Here is a 19,247-nt window from a genome sequence, read left to right on the forward strand (position 1 = left end):
AACTGAAGCAAAACATTTTTGCGATCACCGGGCGAAACTGCACTTTACAGGTGCATTTTGACGAAAAATCCGTCCTTTTCTAACACAAACACACAAATAATTGATACCATATCTAAAAACAAAGATAGTTGTTATTTACACTTTGTTTATTTCTGCAAGTAGGTGTACCGATATTTGCAAATACCATTACGGCAACAAAAGCATTCTTTATTAAAGAATGGAAGGCTGGTGGTTTTGGTATAAAAATACAATAATGAAAATGGGGTTTTAGAAATTCACCTGTAAGATAAAAATGAATGGAAGTAACACCTGAGTGGAATTCTATTTTTTTAATGGAAGATTTGGACCGAGATTTTCAGGATAGATTCCTAATGAAATCATGTTCACACACCACACACCTTCACTGTTAAACCTGAATTTCATCCAAAGTTTATAATTAACTTTGGGGTAGAAAAGAAACAAATGTACAATCTTGGGACACTGTTGTGGGGGGGGGGGGGGCACTGCAGTCCTTACCAGGAATTCAAAATTCCTAGATTTTCTTTATTTATTAGAGTATTTTTGATTGCATAATGGTAAAATCCAAAAAAAGGGACTAAGCCTTAATTCCTTGACCGAATTTCACAGCCAAAATGGCGTAGAAAAGAAGCAAATGCAAATCTTGGGACATTGGGGAAAACATCGTAGCTTTTTTTCAAGGAATTTAAAATTCCTTGATTTTTTTTATTTATTAGATTATTTTTTGTTTGCATAATGGTAAGATCCAATCAAAGACATAATCCTTGGTCCTAGCCTAAATTTCATAGCCGAAATCATTGCTAAGCATATACACATGCTGAGCGCCTTTCACAAGTAATATACAGCCCAAATACCTTTCATACACAATATACATGTCTAGACAATAGAAACCGGTGACCTGCATTTGCGTTTAAGCAAAAACGTTTTGTGCTTAGCCAGTTTGTTGTGCTTATAGCAACTCTAGACAATTCATCCCTTTCTTGTGGCAAGAAGCCTGCTTGGTTTGGAATATCTGATATATCCAGTACTAGAACACCATATCGGATTGATTAATGGCAACAAAAACAGTCTGTGTAGACCAATCAAACTGCCTGTTGATTGCCTTTCACTCTTCGATGGTTCAAATCAACTGATTGGTTAAAGGCCTCAGAGTATAACTCTCAGTGACCAATAATGAGATATGTTACTTGCTGTCGCACACAGACGGTTTACACCAGCTATCCTGAAAGTCAATTGGCTGTTAGCATCACTGCCTGTCTCCCACTGACCAATCAGATTGCCTGTAAGCTGGAACTTATCCTTTTGACCATGGTAGACATGATATGACTGGTGCATTGTTCAGCTTATGATAACCTCCTCTTGAACAGCCCGTGCCAGGTTTCTTGCCAGGCCCAGTTTCAGGAGCTCAAGTTTTTCGGTCTCAAGCTCTTGTTGTCCCTACGAAAAGAGAAAATTTAATTACTATTAAGAACTTGCCTTGAAATTGCCTTGCAAGAGCATTAACACGAAAGACTAGAAATACAGGGTGAGTAAAAAAAAAAACGCATCCCAAATGGCAGGACCAATTTTGAAAGAAGTTCTGCCTGTAGCACTTTCAACATCTAGGATATAAAAGCCCAGTCATGGAGCTTTCTTTTAGTGCAAGAACCATTCAGATCACTTATATACTTTTGAAGTTATGGAATTTGAAACACAAACACTGTTTTAAAGTTCTGTCCACAGATCACAATAAAACCAGTGTTCTTCCAGCAAAACGAAAACAATTCTCATAGGGATGCATGTGAATTGTTTTCGTTTTACTGAAAGAACACGTACCTTTTGTGTGATCCGTGGACACAACTTTAAAACGGTTTTGTGTTCAAAATGCCGTAACTTGAAAAGTACATGAGTGATTTGAATGATTCTTGTAATAAAAAGAAAGCTCATTGATTGGGCTTTCTTATCCTAGATTTTGAAAGTGCTACATGCAAAACTTCATTCAAAACTTGGTCCTGCCATTTGGGATGCGATTCGCCCTGTATATGACACCATGATGTACATGTACGCACCTTGGTTTTGCGTTTGGCAGCGTCCGACCTCAGGTAGTCCTTGGAGGAATACCACTGGGTCAGCTCATTCAGACAGTGCAGCAACTCGTAGGTCTGCTGGCTTCTGAAGATCAGCTCTTCTAATTCCAGCAGGGGGAGGACGTCCGTCAGCAGAATGAGCCAGAAGCTGGATAGAGAAGAGCCACAGAAATGATAAACCTTGTTTATTTTACAGAAGAACGTATAATTACACTCTCACACGCTTTCCATCTGTATGAATTTTCTGGTTTAATGCTTGAGAGCAGTGTGTTGGAGTTACCCGATCTCACCTCTTTGGAGCCAATTTGGCAGTCAGCAACGACAACAAGAGACCAGCAGCCTCCTGGAATTCCCCTCTCTCATATAGCTTATGGAACTCACGGTACTTTCCTGGTTAAAAACAAATATTAAAATGTTTGACCAATATCGTATTGCATAAGGAATGTTTAAGTGTTTGTTGGTCAATCCCTGAATTGACATAATTATAAATATCCCTTGAGGAACAGGGATTGTTTCTAATACTTTGCATTTACCATTGTGGACGTTGAACATGCTTCAGCAAACTGTTTCTGAGTCAAGCTTGTGTAATTTTAAGTGCAGAGTGTTGTTACTTTTGTGAGAAAAAAACCCAGTTAGATCTACAGTAAACTCCGGCTAAACCGACATCGTAAAACTTGTCAAATCACTCAAGTCGGCCGTCTGACTTAAGTGAGCATCGATTATCAATACCAGTACCCCTTCTAGTCTGTACGCATGCGCTCTGTCCATTATAGGGGTCCTCTTATTGAATGACTAGTACTATACTGCAGTCAATGCGTGCGTGGTATACCGGACCATGCACGCACTTAATTCGTTACTGTGCACGCGCATGTATTACTATTTTGTACAGGTGGTCTCCACTATCAATACCCCAAACGTGATGATACAATTAGAGGATTAATTTGCTGGATTCAACTCAAGCATCAAGGAGATAAACCAGGGTAAATCGAAGCGAACTAGTGCAATGAATCATGTGCGCAAAAGGCCATTCGGCAAAATGACAACTTACAGATGTCTGCATTCGCGCCCCCGCGTAAGTCGTCACAAATTCTCGGGTCCCGAGAGTGCCGACTTAGCCGGAGTTTACTGTACCACGTAAACCTTACAAGGGATTTAACTATACCGCACATTTGTAAGACTTTACTGATATTTTACAAAAATAAATGGTAACAGAATGTAAATATTTAAACGTGAAGTGCTCTGTTTGAAGCCCTATATAAGCACCACATGGTGAACCTTTATGCACCTCGCCCCTCAAACAACCCCAACATATATAAGCTTTTGGAAAATTGTGTAAGATAGAAGTAAGATTTTGTAAGATACATAGGAAGATAGAAGCCAAGTGAAATCTTGAGAAGTCAAACTCTGATAACTCAAAACAACTGTTAAGTCAAACAAAGAATCCATTGCCCTCAGTAGTATAACCATGATATACAACCCTGCTTAACTCAAAACTCATATTAAGTAAAATGTTGAACCTGTTCCCTTGAGGTTTGACTTATCAAGATTTCACTGTACTTTAAATGGGGCTTATTGGCCCTTGAATGCTTTAAGAACAAAGAATTTGCCATTAGTTTCCCACACAATAAAGGAGTATGATGCTGAGGATTTAGGTTTAATATTATTACCTAGGAAGGTGAGTCGATCACTAAGCAGCATGGCAGCGCCGAGGTTGTCAATCAGATCCAGGTTAGAGAAGCCACCTCCCAGGCTGTACTCAGACAGGAACCGATCGGAGAGGACCGTGGCAAAGGCGGCATCCTTGGACCGGATGCACCAGGACAGGGCCGAGCCTAGCCTGCCTTGCTGGAGGGAACGCATCCCAAGGACCTTGCAGATGCTCCTGACTGAGGATGTGAGGGGGTAGGAACAGAGGACTTTTAAGGACTTTTTGGGTAGTGTTATTTTCATGAGTAAGTTTCTATAAACAAAAGTTCAGTGGTTCTTTTCATTCTCAGAGAAGACAGGTGCTCATTCACAATGGACTCGGTGCACTATTACCCCCTCAATGGAAAGATAAGGAAGGTTGGGGGAGACCACTTGGAGAGAATTTGAACGCATTGCTGAAGACGCCTGACGTTCACGCGAAGACACCATGATTGTAATGCATTCAGAATAACAATAAATTGTGCATACTCGGCGCTATATGAGCGCGAACCAGTTAGGGCTTGTTCATGCATTCAAACCGTGGACGAAAAATGCTAGAGAACAAAAGAGAACAATATCGTCCACGATTCCCAACATACGTCCGCGATTGGGGTCGTGTACAAAACATATGGAGGTCTTCCTCAAAAGTTCAAACAAAAGAGGGACAATAGGACGTCCACAATTGACGGTGTGAACATGACTACATGCACATGCAGTGTGTCCTGTCCATGGGGCTCTCAGAAGTGGTAAAAAGGCGCCCTCTCTGTTTGCGCATGGCCCGGATAATACAGTAAAATTCCTTACTATGCTATTTTTAGAAGGAATTTGATGCTTTGCTAGACTGTATATAAAACCTTTCAAAGAGTTCAGCACTTACAATCCATTAAATGTATTACAACCAAAAAATAGACAGTCTACACAATTCACAGTTTTGTAATCTATAAACCTCATTTTTGAAAGTGTCCAGGTGTGTTATTTTGCCGTGGGCAGGTGTCGTCATTTACCTTGTTCTGTCATTTCTCTTTCCTCACATACCCTCAGCACCTTCATGGCTTTCCTCTCGGACTGCAGCGGGATTCTCTCAATGAAGAGCTCCAGGTAATGCCTGTCAGGAAAGACAAGGCGTAGCTATTAGACACTTTTCAAGAACTTTGGACATCTGTATCTGTATCTGTTTGTTATAGTCAGTAAAGCATCCCAGGGGAAACATCACACCAACTTAGAGAGAAGACAATGAGATGAAATTACAGTTTTAGAGGTGGGAGGAAAACCCCAGAAGAATATTCTGGGGAAAAACCCACGGAATCAGGTAGGGACTGAAAACCCAATCCACATCTTGACCCAGGCGGGATTCGAACCCGGGTCACAGTGGAATGATAAAATTAAAACTGAGTGATGTTTAGACTCTGTGCACACGTATTATCTCAACTGTGATAAAGACAGAGAGAGATAAGGAAAACGTTACTAGAATTGTCAAGTAAGCTTTTCGTTAATCCAACTCACCTTCCAAACTGTGGACAGTGGTCTAAGTAACCAGCGACAACCTGCCATAAGCTGTGGAGGTAATGGAAATGGTACAAGTATTCAGCTGTATTCCAAACTCAAATTTAACTAGAAAGAGAGCGCAAACCTCTGCCAAGGCAGAACAATTTCCCGCCATATTGTCAGTACACCGAAAAGTAATACTTGCACATCCACTGGACTTCCATATTTTATTGCACATTTAAATGTCAACAGGATTGCTCATATTTTGAATTTATCAAAAAATAGCAATGTTGGCCGCTTTCCGCTAATCCGTCCTGGTATGTTGTTTAAGCTGTCATACGCCGTGTTATGAGGCCTGTGGGCCGTGCAGCAGCTACCGGATAAGGCCGCTGTGCAGTCATGCGTGTAAGCCAGTAAAGTGAGGCATGATCCCGGCGTCAAGGGGTTAACGTGGAGTTAAAAGCCAAATTGTGGAATCTGGCCCTATCTCTCAATGGTGAAGAATCCTTAAAAAAAAAAATCTGCATCCAGACCAAGATCCGGATCACTTCCAAAATCTAATTGATTTGTACTTGCACCAAGGACCAACCCTACAAACAAACCAAGGCTGATGAAAACATTGGCTCCTTGGCAGCGGTAATAAATACCAAATCTATATGAAAATGTAAGATAAGGACTCCGTTTAGGTAAAAAGTTTAGCTTTATTCCCAACACCCCATGAAGCATTTAAGGAAATCACGCATGTTTTCATTTTCAAGAATCAAGAATGTATGTTGGATGCAGAAAATCAATCCTCAAAATGCGTCTAGCTAAGAAACATATGTCATATGTTATTTGATATGAGAAATAAATAAGCCTTCTCAGAGGACTTCGCATAATTCACAGTAAATGAAAATGCACTGCTGAGTAAAGTCTTCATACAAACACAATACAGAAGTTACTACATGGAAATTACATAAGTGAGAGTTGATACCCCGGAAAGTGATGCATTCACAGTTTGCACATGAACCTGAAACCTCATATTTGGGTCTCGTAAAAAAAGGTGACTTTTCTTGAAATTTTGACCCTGGAGAGGGTTTGCACACATTTGTGATGCGATCAGGCTACATGTGTAATTTGTCGGGAACTTTTATTTGGAGATACAGGCCAAAATAGGACCACTTCATCACATCACTTCGTCACATCTCTTGGTGTTCTGACTTCCATAATTTTTGAACTCAAGATGGTACCAGCATGCGGTTTTCACAGCAGTAATGCTGAGATTGCGCTCTTTTTAAATCTGTAAAAAAAAAAGTGACCAGGGTCGACTCATTTAGCTTGATCACATCACATTTATGCATAAAGACTGACCTGTCATGAGACATGAGGGTGGAGGCATACTCAAGAAGAAGGAACTCTCTCAAGTTGGAGCCAAAACTAAAGAACAAAAAAAAAAAAAACCAGGAGTTAAGATTAGCTAATACTTGAGTTCAACTTGGTACGGAAACACTTTCAGACGGAAACACTTTCAGACAGAAACTGTTGGGCACCAGGTTAGCTGGTTCGATACAGAATAAGCTGCCTTGATTGGACAGAATGAAAACAATGCACACTCGACGTTGAGCCAATTATAAGCTCGTTGTCTCCAACAGGTGTAATTACCAGCCAAAATATTGGTTTGCCATAATCAATGAAACAATCAAACGTGGAGTATTTTTCTAAGGCAGACACTTAACCCTCCTTTGCAAACATACATTCTGTGCCAAGTTGTCCTTGCAGTCAAAATCAATCAAGTGACTGTTTTCAACCCATAAGAATTCCCAGCCCACATAAAGCAGGATTGACTGGCTGGGACTGCTTAACTTGATACAGCTATGCTTTGACTCCGGGCGAGTGATAAAATAGCTGTGACAACAACTTGCCTGCTTTGTTTGGTGACCCAGTTTGACTACACAAAGTATTTGCTTGACATTATATTCTGACTGCTGGTGACTAGCCTTTGTTAAAAGGGGAAGTGGAAGTGAATGTTGACTGTCAGTGACTGCTTAAATAGCAGGAGGATAATGTCCTCTTACTTGAGTTGATGGGAGTCCAGCTTGCCACAGTGATGCAACAAGTCAGCCAGATGGGCCACGAACCACCAATTACTCATGGTGGCGCTGTGCATTAAGGTAAAAAATGAAACTAAATTTAAGATTTCAAATACACAGAAGAAACATGATTAACCATGCATGTACTCAAAGCTTTCATTCCCTTACTCAAACTGACCAAGCTTGCATTTGCCTGTGCAAATGAAGAATTGATCTTTTGTGGGCACTTAGACTTTTGAAAGAGGTCTACATGACAAAAAATACAGAAACAATCTGTGGAGAACCAATCACTCACATCTGATCTGAAGTTTTAGGGAAATATAATGAGGGGAATATTTTAGGAAATCACGAAAACATTTTTAGAAATGTTTTGTCACAGTAAATTTGACAAAATTTCAAGAAAATTGTGAGTACTTTGTCATTAAAAAAACAAACATTTATCACATACTTTGGGATGGCAATTGTCGCACAGGCACCTTAACCCTAACCTTCCCAAATCCTCCAAAATGCTCTTTGCAAAATGGAGGATTTTGCAGGATTGAGGCTAAATGGCAAAAGTGTGTTGCTGATTTCGGAGGATGCAATGTGTCAAGATCTTGGGCCGGACCTTGTGTTGTTTATACTCAGCCATGCATAAATTTAGGCCGACATTATACTTGAAATCCTCCGCACTACTCCGGGATTTCACTGGCTCTGCCTCAATATATGCCAGTTATTGCCGAAGGATTTTGCAGGATTGAGGCAGTGGTCACCCCTCCAAGGACCACATTCAAGAAATAATAGAGGAGTTTTGCAGGATTGAGACTGTATGCTATGTTTACATGGAGGCAGTTGGAGGACTTTGCAGGATTGAGGTTACATCCTGGCACAAATACCCCGGGTGTTAAGGTTAATGTCTTATACCATCTTGCCCTAGAAGGAAATACAGGGTGAGTAAAAAAAAAAAAAAACCCAAATGTCGGGTCGAAACTTTTTTTGTGATCCATGAACAGAACCTTAAAACGGTGGTTGTGTTTAAACTTCTGTAACTTGAAAAGTACATGAGTGATTTGAATGATTCTTGTACTAAAAGAAAGCTTATGAATTGGGCTTTCATATCCTAGATTTTGAAAGTGGTACATGCAGAACTGCAATAAAACAATAGTCCCGACATTTGGGTTTCGTTTTTTTTGACACACCCTGTATAAAAAAGCAGACAAACAGGTGACAAACTGATGTGTACTGGTAATGAAAGTGTGTTTTCTACCTGCTTGCTTTGATGACTTGATGGACGTCAAACTCAAAGGCTGCCATCAAGATGTTGTCTAATGCACTCATCCTAGAGGAACCACCAAACTCATCAATACACGCCTAGTGACAAAATAACAACTCATCAGACTCACTATAACAGCCAGTGTTATTTCAGTTGAGAAAAAAAAACACACTCTCAATCTAAGGAAAAATTTTAGAAAGCCAGGAAATCTAAAAAAAAATATTATATAATTATTCCATATCATAGAGACAAAAAACATGATTATATGACTTCATTCTTTGGCATGTGTTTGGATCTAGCCATGCACTTTGGACAATTAATTGGAAACTATGCGTTTGAAATCTGTAAGATTGTGGCTCGGATATGAAAGCTGTACGTGGAATAATAGACTCTTGCTTGCTACAAATTGCTTTCAAATACAAGACCATGAACTGTTTTTACACGGTCTTAATATCCCTTTTTTTTCCAAAAATACCATAATTTTTGCCAAAAGTTGTTATCATGGTCACAGCCTAACAAACAGAGGTCTGGTTTAGAGGCAGTTTTGGCCAAGCATTTGATTTTGCGAATAATGGGCTGTTTAAAGGTACAATGTAGAGTACATCATTTGCAGCTATCCAAAAAGTGACTGATGAAAATTATTGTCGAAAAGCATACTTGGTTGAAAACTCCCTGTGAAATCATTCTTTCTGGCATGCTGTCATTTTGAAGAAAACAACGGAAGAAGGCCCTTTCCAACGATGCGTCTAAAGAAGCATTTTTGGAAATTTCCGTTAGTAGTTCGTTTTTAATGCGACGAAGCTGTGAATGAGTGCGCGCAAGCATTGACACGACGCACAAGCGCATGCAGTTGCTATTGTTCTTCGGTTCAGTATTTTTTTCAATAACAACGTGTCCCGGATGCTGATTTTGGGTGCAATTCAAAACATGACTTGGCAAATTTTGAATTGAAAACGAGATCCTAGAATATTGCTTTCTCCGAATATACAGCACTGAAGTTCATCAGGTTAGTTGTTAAGCACCATTCTTGAGATTTTGAGCACTTTTGTTGCTTCAAGCAAAAAAAATGCACGGATGACAAATAATGTACTCTACCTTTAAGCCATCACACCTATAGATGTACAACCCTGCAAAATTAGGACTTTGAACAGCGCAAAGGCTGGGTCTGAAGTACATATGCGCCTATGGCAGCGTTTAAATCCTCACAGACGTGTCTTGCTGCTAGTCACAACAAAATACTCTGGAACTAGTCTGCAGATAGCATGGTAGCAGACTGATAGTTAATAGACTACCTTGGCGTGGTACTGCAGGTCTAGTGCCCTGACTGTCGGGTTGGAGTACAGCAGCTTGGTGACCAGCATCTGATACCAGCTGCCCAGCATGTCGCTGAGCTCTGAAAAGACTGACTGGTCCCCCGACAGGATCTAAACAAGGACCAACCAAAGAGACAATCATGGAAAATATTACGTCGCAAAATTGTCACCATGTCTGCACGTCAAAATGGGATATTGATTTGCCTCGATGGTCAGTTCAAACCAATAGCTATGGACATTCCAGAACTTGCTGGCATACTTAAATGTCAGGTAGTCACAGACTTAGAACAATGACAACCTGCATATAAATTATCTCTCCTACTCCAGTATCCAGCACCAGCGAAAGAGGTTGTAGTCCTAGGCCTCACAAGTCAATGATAATTCTTATATTATCTTAAAAATCAATCAAATTTGAAGTACATCAATGAAGTATATCTGAAAAGAGCATCATCTTCCACTCATCTACAAGAAAGAATTACTGAAATTGATCCATTGCATCAGGAGTTATGAACGTTTTAAGAACCAATTTGTATAGCTGTCCATGGAATGCCATTAGAAGTTATTGAGCTGGGTGAGTATCACAGATTACAAGTCCACGTTTCATTGTACTCTATAGGCATTCATCGGTTCGTGGAACGGTAAATGATCAGTGGTGGACAGCCGAGTTTTGTGATCTTTTTCATTGAAATAGACATAACTTGGGAATAGAGTATGTAAATTACGTGAAATGTTCACAGTTAAAATTCAAATTGAGCAAGCCAAATAATCAAAAACATTTTTTAAATTGGGTAACTTTCTTTTGACTCACCCTGCACAATGAGGGCGCTTTTCTGACCTTACCCATCAGGGGTAAAATATTCAAGTTTGAAATTTCATGCAAGTGAGTGACTTTCTTAAGGATTCCGATGAGTTCAGAGAGCATACCCTGCATATCGTGTGCAGATGATGATATGAGATGAACGCACTGTCCTCCAGACACTGCGCGCACTGGTCCTGCCAATGGCGCCACCGTAGGTCAAACTCGGCCAGGGACTGCCGGCTCAAGGCGCTGAAGACGGGCATGTCTCGCATCAGCTTGTCCATGCGAGCAAAGGTCTGCAGAGACAACGAGCGACATAAGAATAAAGGAATGGGTTCTTAGCCAACGACATTTGAGCCATTGTGCACATCATGATTGGTTGATTTTCCACAGCTGATGAATGTACCCAGGTACATAATGGCAATGATAACTGAATCTCCAATAATTCATTCAAAAGTTTGATGATAACGAACACTGTAAAAATAAATTTAAATGGCGTTTAAAGACTTGATTTTGGTTGAGCACAAAGAATGTGGTGTTACGTTAGTCCAAATGTTGATTTTTTTAGGACTAAGAAAATATCCTGGCAAAAATGGACCAATCCAGTAAGCCCCGCCCACTGCACACTGGGCAAATTAACACGTGCCCCTCTCGAATGCCAAACTGCATTTTCCTGCCGCACGTGCACGCATGTCGGACATAAATCACGGCTGTGATTGGTCAGAATACCATGGGGCGGTGCTTACTGGATCGGTCCATTACCAGAGGAGTCACGGGCAGCCCTAACTTTTTAATGTTTTTTTTTAATAGAATTTATAAGATTACACCTGCCACTATAGCAAAGCTCATTAGGGTTTGATGCCCCTGAAAGGTATATTAATCCTAACTCCTTGAGCACTTTTACTAGAAAGTATCCTGAATCCACCAAAATCCACCTATTGTCAACATTTTGGTGTTGGTGACTGCTCAGTATGGAGGTATCCTGAATCCATCAAAATCCTGCAGTACTGCTAAATTTTGATGGATTCAGGTACGTTAGGATTTAAGTACAAGGATTTGTGCCATCAGGCTTCCTGTGAAGTGGTGGATGTTGAAGAATTTGATGAAGAATTTGAAACAATCGTAGTATTTCTGGTTTGTGTAGTGGCCCCAGAGAAACAAAGGTCAATTCGGTCTTCTTAGCCACGAATGATGGGAAATATAAAACAACTTGTGGTTGGGTCAATTTGGCTGTAATACAATGACTACTTAGGTATAGGGAAGTGATAGAGCATGTGACGTTACATTGAGAGTGTCTTGTTCTTGCTGTGCGTGCGTGGAGAGAAGATGTCTAGCTTCGGCCAATCTGCCTTGCATCACATAGATGTAGATCTGTCGTCAAGATATTAAAAAAGAAGGAGACATGTTTGCTAAATCTGACAATTAGACAAAATATTTTAAACCCCCCCCCCCCAAAAAAATGATTTTTTTTTTACTCAGGCAGGCCTGGCGCTCTAGATTTGAAGTGGTGAACACTGTTATTTGTCTGTAAAGACGAAATGTATTCGCATGCATTCATAATTATTAAAGTTTACTTGCATTTGAAAATATACGAGTGAGTCTGTTTGAAAAAAATTGGCCACAGAAATTGGCCCAAGATATTTAGGAGAAAGAAAATATTTCAATTTTAGTTGATTCATGAACTTCCATGTCATTTAAAAGCCGGTAAATAGTGAGCGGAGAGAACGTGAAACCAAACTTGTGATGTCACCTCAAGTTTTCACTGCAAATTTACAAAAGTTGAACACCTTTCACCTCTGGTGAGTTTCCCAGCGAATGTTTCATGATGTGAAACTCACTTTAAATTCGCATTCGCTGGAAGTATGAATCGTCTTACAGACAAGCATTGGATTTGGCCGATTCTTAAAAACACTTGGTAGTAAAAGCCATCTTTGTCAATGGGTAAGTCCACGAAAGGGTTCCCTTTTTGTCCCATACGTAACGCCAAGTTTTCTTTAATTACACAATCATTGCAAAAACAAATAACAAAATAAAATTCTTGTGGGTATTCTCCTTGCAGATGCCCAACAGTACAATAAAAAAACACTGAAATCCATGAATATCTTAGAGGGTTCACCTTTTGTTACGTATGGGACATAGCGTGCGCAAATTCTTGGACTTGCCCCAATGAGGGATCTTTCAGGCAAATTTTGATCATATTTTGTAAGGTGCTATCTGCATACTCACAGCTTTCCAGTACACCTCATTGAACTGGAAGTCCTCTGACTGCAACACTTCCCTGGCTAAGCGATCGCCTTCTGTGAAGTGAAGCTTCAGCCAGTCTTGTAGCTGCTGCAAGACCACGCCACCTGGTCATATTACCAAGAAAAACAACAATGACCACCAAATACCAAGTTGCCACTGGGGACTAAAAACAAAATTCACTTGTTGACCAAACAGGGATACAAACCCAAATCAAAGATATGAAAGTCAAGTACATAACCAGTGCTCCAACCCGACTCCCTTGTTAAACTACATTTTGGTAACTTGGTCTTACCAGGCAGCGTTTCCACAAATAGGATCTCACAGAGGCTCCAGATGAGACCCATGGTCTGCAGCAACTCGCTCTGAGCTGTGTAGCTCTCACATTCCTCACGAGACACATTGGGATCTGCAATGAGAACATGGTAAATAATCAGTCCGCAAGTCAGGATTCGAACCCCAGACACTCATTACAAAGACAGTGTCCAATCACACAGCAATGCTGTATTTGAGCTCACCGCAAGTCCTCACAAGTGCATTATAAGTCACTCTATAAGTCATTACTATAAGAAAAAAGCATGCCTTTTTCAACTGTTCATCCACTGTTATTTATGATAGACTTAACTACAACACTATTTAGCCTAACCTCCTTCAACTCTCCAAAGTCCTCCGGGCTGTTTTGGAGTATTTTGGAGGATTGATGCTGACTGCAACATAGGATTGTTGAGGATTGAGGGCACATGGACATTCAGTATCGGTTGATTTTGGAGGATTGAGGATGAATGGTGTTTGAAGAAGAGGAGGATTTGGGAGGTTTGAGGATGAATGTATCTTGAGAGGCAGGGCTATTGGAGGATTATGAAGGATAGAGGCAGTGGGTATCCATCATTTGAACATTACTGCACAATTTTTGAGGATTTTATAGGATTGAGGATGGTTCCTAGCAAAAAGGGCTTAGGGGTAAGGGTTAAACAGTGTCAGCTATGGCGAAATGTCCAGAATATTGTCATGCCAAGTTCACAATACAGTCGACTCTCGTTAGTACAAACTCTGTTAATACAAAATTCTGGTTATAATAAACATAAAGCCTTGGTCCCGACTGTGCATTTATGTGCACAATGAATGGGACTGATGTTCCTCTTAATATAAAATTCTGATATAACAAACAATTTGGCTAGGTCCAAACAAGTTTGTTATAACGAGAATTGACTGTATCTCTTATTGAAAAGTAATGCATCAAGTAAATTTAATGTTGCTTTTCATCCACGTAATTTCATAAACACTGTAAAGTCTGTGTTGTCTGAAAGTTTGTGAGAAAAGTGTTGCAAGCTTGCTTGGGTGGGACTCGAACCCACGACCAAAATTCCATTATACTAGTGCACTATGCTGTAAAATGTATTAACCCTAACCAAACTCAACCCATCAAAGTCCAAACAGCAGGTGTGGTTGAAATCTGAATGGGTACAGTACCCCTAAACAGATGGTCTTTTACATTGGGTTTGGCATACCTCCAGAAACAAAGTCCAACAGTGTGTGTGTACGATTGTTGAAATTTGCCTAGATGGGTATGGTTCCTAGTAAATTATGCTAGGGAGTTAGGGTTAAAAGTGATCGCCTTACCGGCTGCTGCTTTGCGCAAGTCCTGCACGCATTCACCCATGAAGGCTCGGTAATGTCGACTGTACTTGACGAGTCTGTGGAAAACAACATGAGGTTTGAGAACTCTTATGTCCTCATATCCACACAAAGACAACACCAATACAGCACTTGCACAATAATAACAAACAAATTCCTTGATAACTTTAAAACGTCCTAAGCTGAAGGTATAAGTAGCACATGTGACCCACTCCACGAAAAAAAGTATTAAGTCGCACTGTGCATTATCATGTAATGGCCCACTCAACGTTGAGAGGGTGAACATTTTTTTTCAAAATGTGATGTTCATGTTTTGTCATGAATGACATCATTAATACCTAAAGTTTCATGGTTCATTCACAGAAATGTTGATTTTGATGAATAAAGTGGGGAAAAAATGACAGGAAGTAAATAATATGCAAATACGTCATATCTCCAGATCGGAAGGGGCTATGGAGCTCTTTTACATACAAAATGAAAGCTTACGTTGTGGGCTTTCAACCATGTAACTCAATTTCACTTTTTTTTGACATAATACTCTTTTTGTGGAGTGGGTCACATATCTACTTTAACTCCAAAATAAATTGTGACCTTGATAGAACTAGCAAAACCTAAGCTATAATGATGAAAAAAAAAAAAAAAAAAAAAAAAAACCCAAACAAACAAACAAAACTTACTGCGGTTTTCTCACAGAATCTGATGACTCTGGACCGTGCTTCTGTAGTGCTACAAACACATCTATGATCAAACAAAAAGTTAATTATTATCAAGCACAGAAGTACAATATACTTTTTCATTTGTTTATCACAGTCGGCAGGAATTTAATTTTTGAGCCAACCAACTTATTTCTTTAAAAAGTTCTTTACGACAGAATTTAACCATTTGAGGTAAATCCACATGAAGCAAAGAACACAGAAATTGTAAACTAAGTTGCACCTATGCCCCAACCAAAATGTGTTTTATCCTGCCATCCTTAGGCTCTTTTGTATTTTTGAATAATGGTTTGCAATGTAATAATGCACATGGTCTTTGGATCAAGTTTTGTTCATACACCCAGTGCCTAAAAAGCACAATTTCTCTTATTAGTAACAGAACGTACATACAGGGTCATGCAAAAAGAAGAAAACCCACTTTTGACAGAATTTTAACTGAAAATACTAAACTTATTTGAACTGTTTTTTTTTTAATGTAGTGAAGTATAGCTCTTCAACCATACAATGTACGTGGTGAAAAACCTTTTTTTTAAATTGCAAGCAAGAATAGTGTTATTATGCTAATTTCAATACAAGTCACCAAAACCACTGTTGTCCATGTGTAAGTCTAGTGTAATGTTTTTGTCTTCAAATCAAGCTCCGGAGCTCAGTCAAGCAGATGGAATAAAGCCGTCCGTGGACAAACAGGTTTGGCACAACAAATTTTAAACTACCATATATCAGAGAAAAAATCTGCATTTGCAATCATTTTTTTGTCACTTATGTTTAAAGATCAATATTTTAATACCATTAAATCGAATTTTTGAAATACGCTCAACAAGTAGGTGAACATTGCTGTCAAAAGTGGGTTTCCTTCTTTTTGCACCACCCTGTAGATAAATCAGATGCATCAGATGATATTAGGAGATACATGTACTTGCAGAGCATACAAAAAGTCAGCTGTGTAAAGAATTTGGGTCAATTCAAATGACCATGACCCTGTTAATATTTGAACATACCATGTGATTGGGTGACCAGTTTTCTTGCTATGGGTTTGTGCATGTCTGTTTGCCATTGAACCCAATGCAATCTGGGAGGGCTCTGCAAGATGGGTGCTTCATAACCTAGAAAGAAAATAAAAGAGAATATTCAATTCTGCAAGTATGAATTCCTTGGTCCAAGGTTGAATCGGAAATGGTTCTATTGATTTTAAAACCCAGAAATTAGCAAACTTGAAGGATTTAAGAAACTGGAAGTCAATGTTGATTAGATGTGATGTTCTAATGTTCAAACGTCCAATGTTATCTGATTGTTTATTAATTACAATGATTTTTTTTGTTTTCCGGAAAGCACAATTTCCATATATTCAAAATTCTTCAACCAATATTTTTTGAGAATCAGAACATAATATGTACATACAGGAACCACACAGAAATTGGTGCAGTATGCCAAGTGCAACTTCGATTTTGTTTAAGTGACCAACACAATACATTTCAAAGGATGTTTGGGACCACTGAAAAAAAAAACCTCGTTCTAAATGCCCATGAGATGATTTCATATTAAAATACCAAAACATTTAACACAACTAAAACCATGCCTTGGAATTGTATGCAAGCAATGATACTTGCAATTGCCACCGACCTTTGCCTTGTGTGTGTTCATATATCCTCTTGCCAATGCCAGCGTGCAGGAGTAGTTTGTGGCCCAGACCCCAGACCGAAGAGAGGCAGTTGGTGGCGGCGTCTGCGTCAGGAATGACCTGCGATACACAATGGTAAGTTAACTTAAAATTATGAACCCAAAGAAAAATCCAAAGCAAAGGGTTTATATCTACTTCAATTAACCCTAACCCCTTGGGTAGATTTACTAGAAAGTATCCTGAATCTGCCAAAATCCATCAATTTCGCCACGCAAAAGAATTTGGTGGCCAGTGAGACCATCAGAATCCACCACTTAGCTGGGAGTAAATCTGTTGAGATCCTGAATCCATCAAAGTCCCCCAACTGCTCAATATGTAGGTATCCTGAATCCATCAAAATCCTGCAGTTCGGCTAGGCTTACAATCCTGAATCCATCAAAATCCCCCAGTTTGTGCAATATGGAGGTATCCTGAATCCGCCGAAATCCCCTGAAATAGGGGGGTGGATTTTGATGGATTCAGGTACATTAGGATTAAAGTAACATTTATCGAATCAGAAGGTAACACCTCAATTCTATTTAACAGAATAATTCAAGATATTTAACCTGGGTTGTAAATGAGTCAATTACAAGTCATCCCCCCCAAAAAAAGTCTGAGGAAATTAATAATCACAAGTCACATCACAACAGTACAGATGCAAGAGCCAAAACTCCTGTCGTTGAATATTGTCAGGTCGGGGAGCCAGACGGTTGACTGCTGAACAAACAGTAGATCATGTGAAATTAAATTTTGAAGTTTGAGTAGTGAACATATTAGCTAGTAGTCATTGGAAAGAGAGCTACATGTAAATGAAATATAATGATGCTTAAAGCAGCTCAGTCAGATGAATATTAATGAATTTATTATTTTTTAGGAATTAACTATTCGTGTCTATGTCCTAGGCTATATATTTTAAGGAAAATCAAAGAAAAGACTTTGACCCAAACTGAATTCTTTTAGGACTGATCTTTTCATAACTTGTTTAAACAAAACAAATGTTGCGGACCTAACAAAAAATAACGTGAGAATTTTTGCTACTATTAAGCAAAGATTTAAGAACCCAATATAGGTCCGAAAAAAGCCATAACAATCCACCGTTTTTGTAACAAATACAGTAAGCATATTTTAAAAACATCCAATATTACATAAAATGTCATTTTGATGAAGATTTCCACCTGATGGTGCATATTTTAAAAGCATATTGTGCGAAGATATTCCACTAAAACTTGACTCCCTGACCCTGGCAATTTTGAAAATTATTTTCACTCGTCATGCTCGGGCAGTCGCGGCCACCACTTTTTCGCGGAACGTACAAATTAATCCACTGCATCTATTAATATATTTCGATTTTGTATACAACCAAATTGAAGCATAACAACTACATTTGGGAAAAGTTCCGTACTCGGACGTCAATTTATCTGCTGCCAAACATATTAATTGTCACCTCACCTTGTCATTTGAACCAAGAGAAATCCAGGAAGCTGTGTAAAGGTGAAAAAAATTTACTCAAAATGTGTTTTTAGAGCACATTTTGGATGCATACGTCGTGCAGAACTAACTTGAAGCAGCCGGTCAAAACTGTGGTTGAAAGACAGCGGTACGTTATACACATGACATCAACAACCATGACGTCACATGAGCCTGCCAATGATAGTGCAATACGTCATTATGAATATTTATTTTCTCTTGAATATTTAGTTTATTTCAATGGAGACTTCAAATACGTCCAAAGATTGATTATTGCAACAGCGATCGTGCGTGGCCTAGCGGTTAAGAGTCTCGTGTATCAAGCAAGCGTCAGAGGTTCGAATCCCGATGAAGTAACTGACTGATTAATAAATAGAAATTAAGGAAAGGAGAGGGTGAGAGTAGAGGAGGGAAAGTGGAGGAATAACCATAAAAGATGTAACTTTTGGCGCTAGAAAATTAATTGAAAAAAGTGGCGATCGAGTACGGAACTTTTTCCCTACATTCTTTGTAACAAATGAAAAAAAGGGAAAACTGCATGTTGGAGAACATGTCGGAAATACACCACTTTCTGCAGCATCGAATGCAGACGATAATATGCACAGCGATCGAGTAAAAATTAAAATGTCCCAACAATTTCCCCCGTAAAAAAATCCCGTCATATACAAAAATGTACTTATATGTAACGCTACGCCATATCATATGAAACAATGCATCAAAACATTTTAAAAGAACTATAAATTAACGCTTTATTCTACAAACCAAAAGTGGAATTTCGCGCTCGTAGGCCGCCATCTTCTTTTAATGCGGGTTGTATAGCGCCCTCTAGGGGTCTAGGACTCGTTT

The 19,247-nt window shown here is 39.3% G+C and overlaps 1 protein-coding gene across 1 annotated transcript; it reads right to left on the reverse strand.

Moving 5' to 3' along the window:
• Positions 1-125: 125 nt before the first annotated feature.
• On the reverse strand, positions 126-19,239 carry LOC119737253 (nuclear pore complex protein Nup85-like). Its single transcript, XM_038211451.1, has 19 exons — positions 19,164-19,239; positions 16,898-17,015; positions 16,276-16,380; positions 15,242-15,302; positions 14,550-14,623; positions 13,225-13,338; positions 12,915-13,036; positions 11,973-12,059; positions 10,814-10,984; positions 9,869-10,000; positions 8,571-8,674; positions 7,310-7,393; positions 6,606-6,671; positions 5,274-5,324; positions 4,775-4,875; positions 3,752-3,970; positions 2,375-2,474; positions 2,067-2,232; positions 126-1,455 (listed from the first exon to the last, which is right to left on the reverse strand). The coding sequence occupies exons 1-19, from the start codon at positions 19,194-19,196 to the stop codon at positions 1,357-1,359; spliced, it is 2,007 nt and encodes a 668-aa protein (XP_038067379.1). The 5' UTR covers positions 19,197-19,239; the 3' UTR covers positions 126-1,356.
• Between the last annotated feature and the right edge of the window lie 8 nt (positions 19,240-19,247).

The sequence above is a fragment of the Patiria miniata genome, unplaced genomic scaffold (genome assembly GCF_015706575.1).
Source record: "Patiria miniata isolate m_02_andy unplaced genomic scaffold, ASM1570657v1 HiC_scaffold_3, whole genome shotgun sequence".
Lineage (NCBI taxonomy): Eukaryota > Metazoa > Echinodermata > Asteroidea > Valvatida > Asterinidae > Patiria > Patiria miniata.

What these genes read in the sequence shown, in the direction of transcription:
- LOC119737253 (XM_038211451.1), bottom strand. Translation starts at nt 19,196, where the DNA reads ATGGCGGCCTACGAGCGCGAAATTCCACTTTTG. An exon ending in CTTGCGCAAAGCAGCAGCCG is followed by an intron (nt 13,339 to 14,549) that starts GTAAGGCGATCA and finishes TTCTCATTGCAG; the next exon opens with ATCCCAATGTGTCTCGTGAG. An exon ending in CTGGACTCCCATCAACTCAA is followed by an intron (nt 6,672 to 7,309) that starts GTAAGAGGACAT and finishes TTTGTTCTTTAG; the next exon opens with TTTTGGCTCCAACTTGAGAG.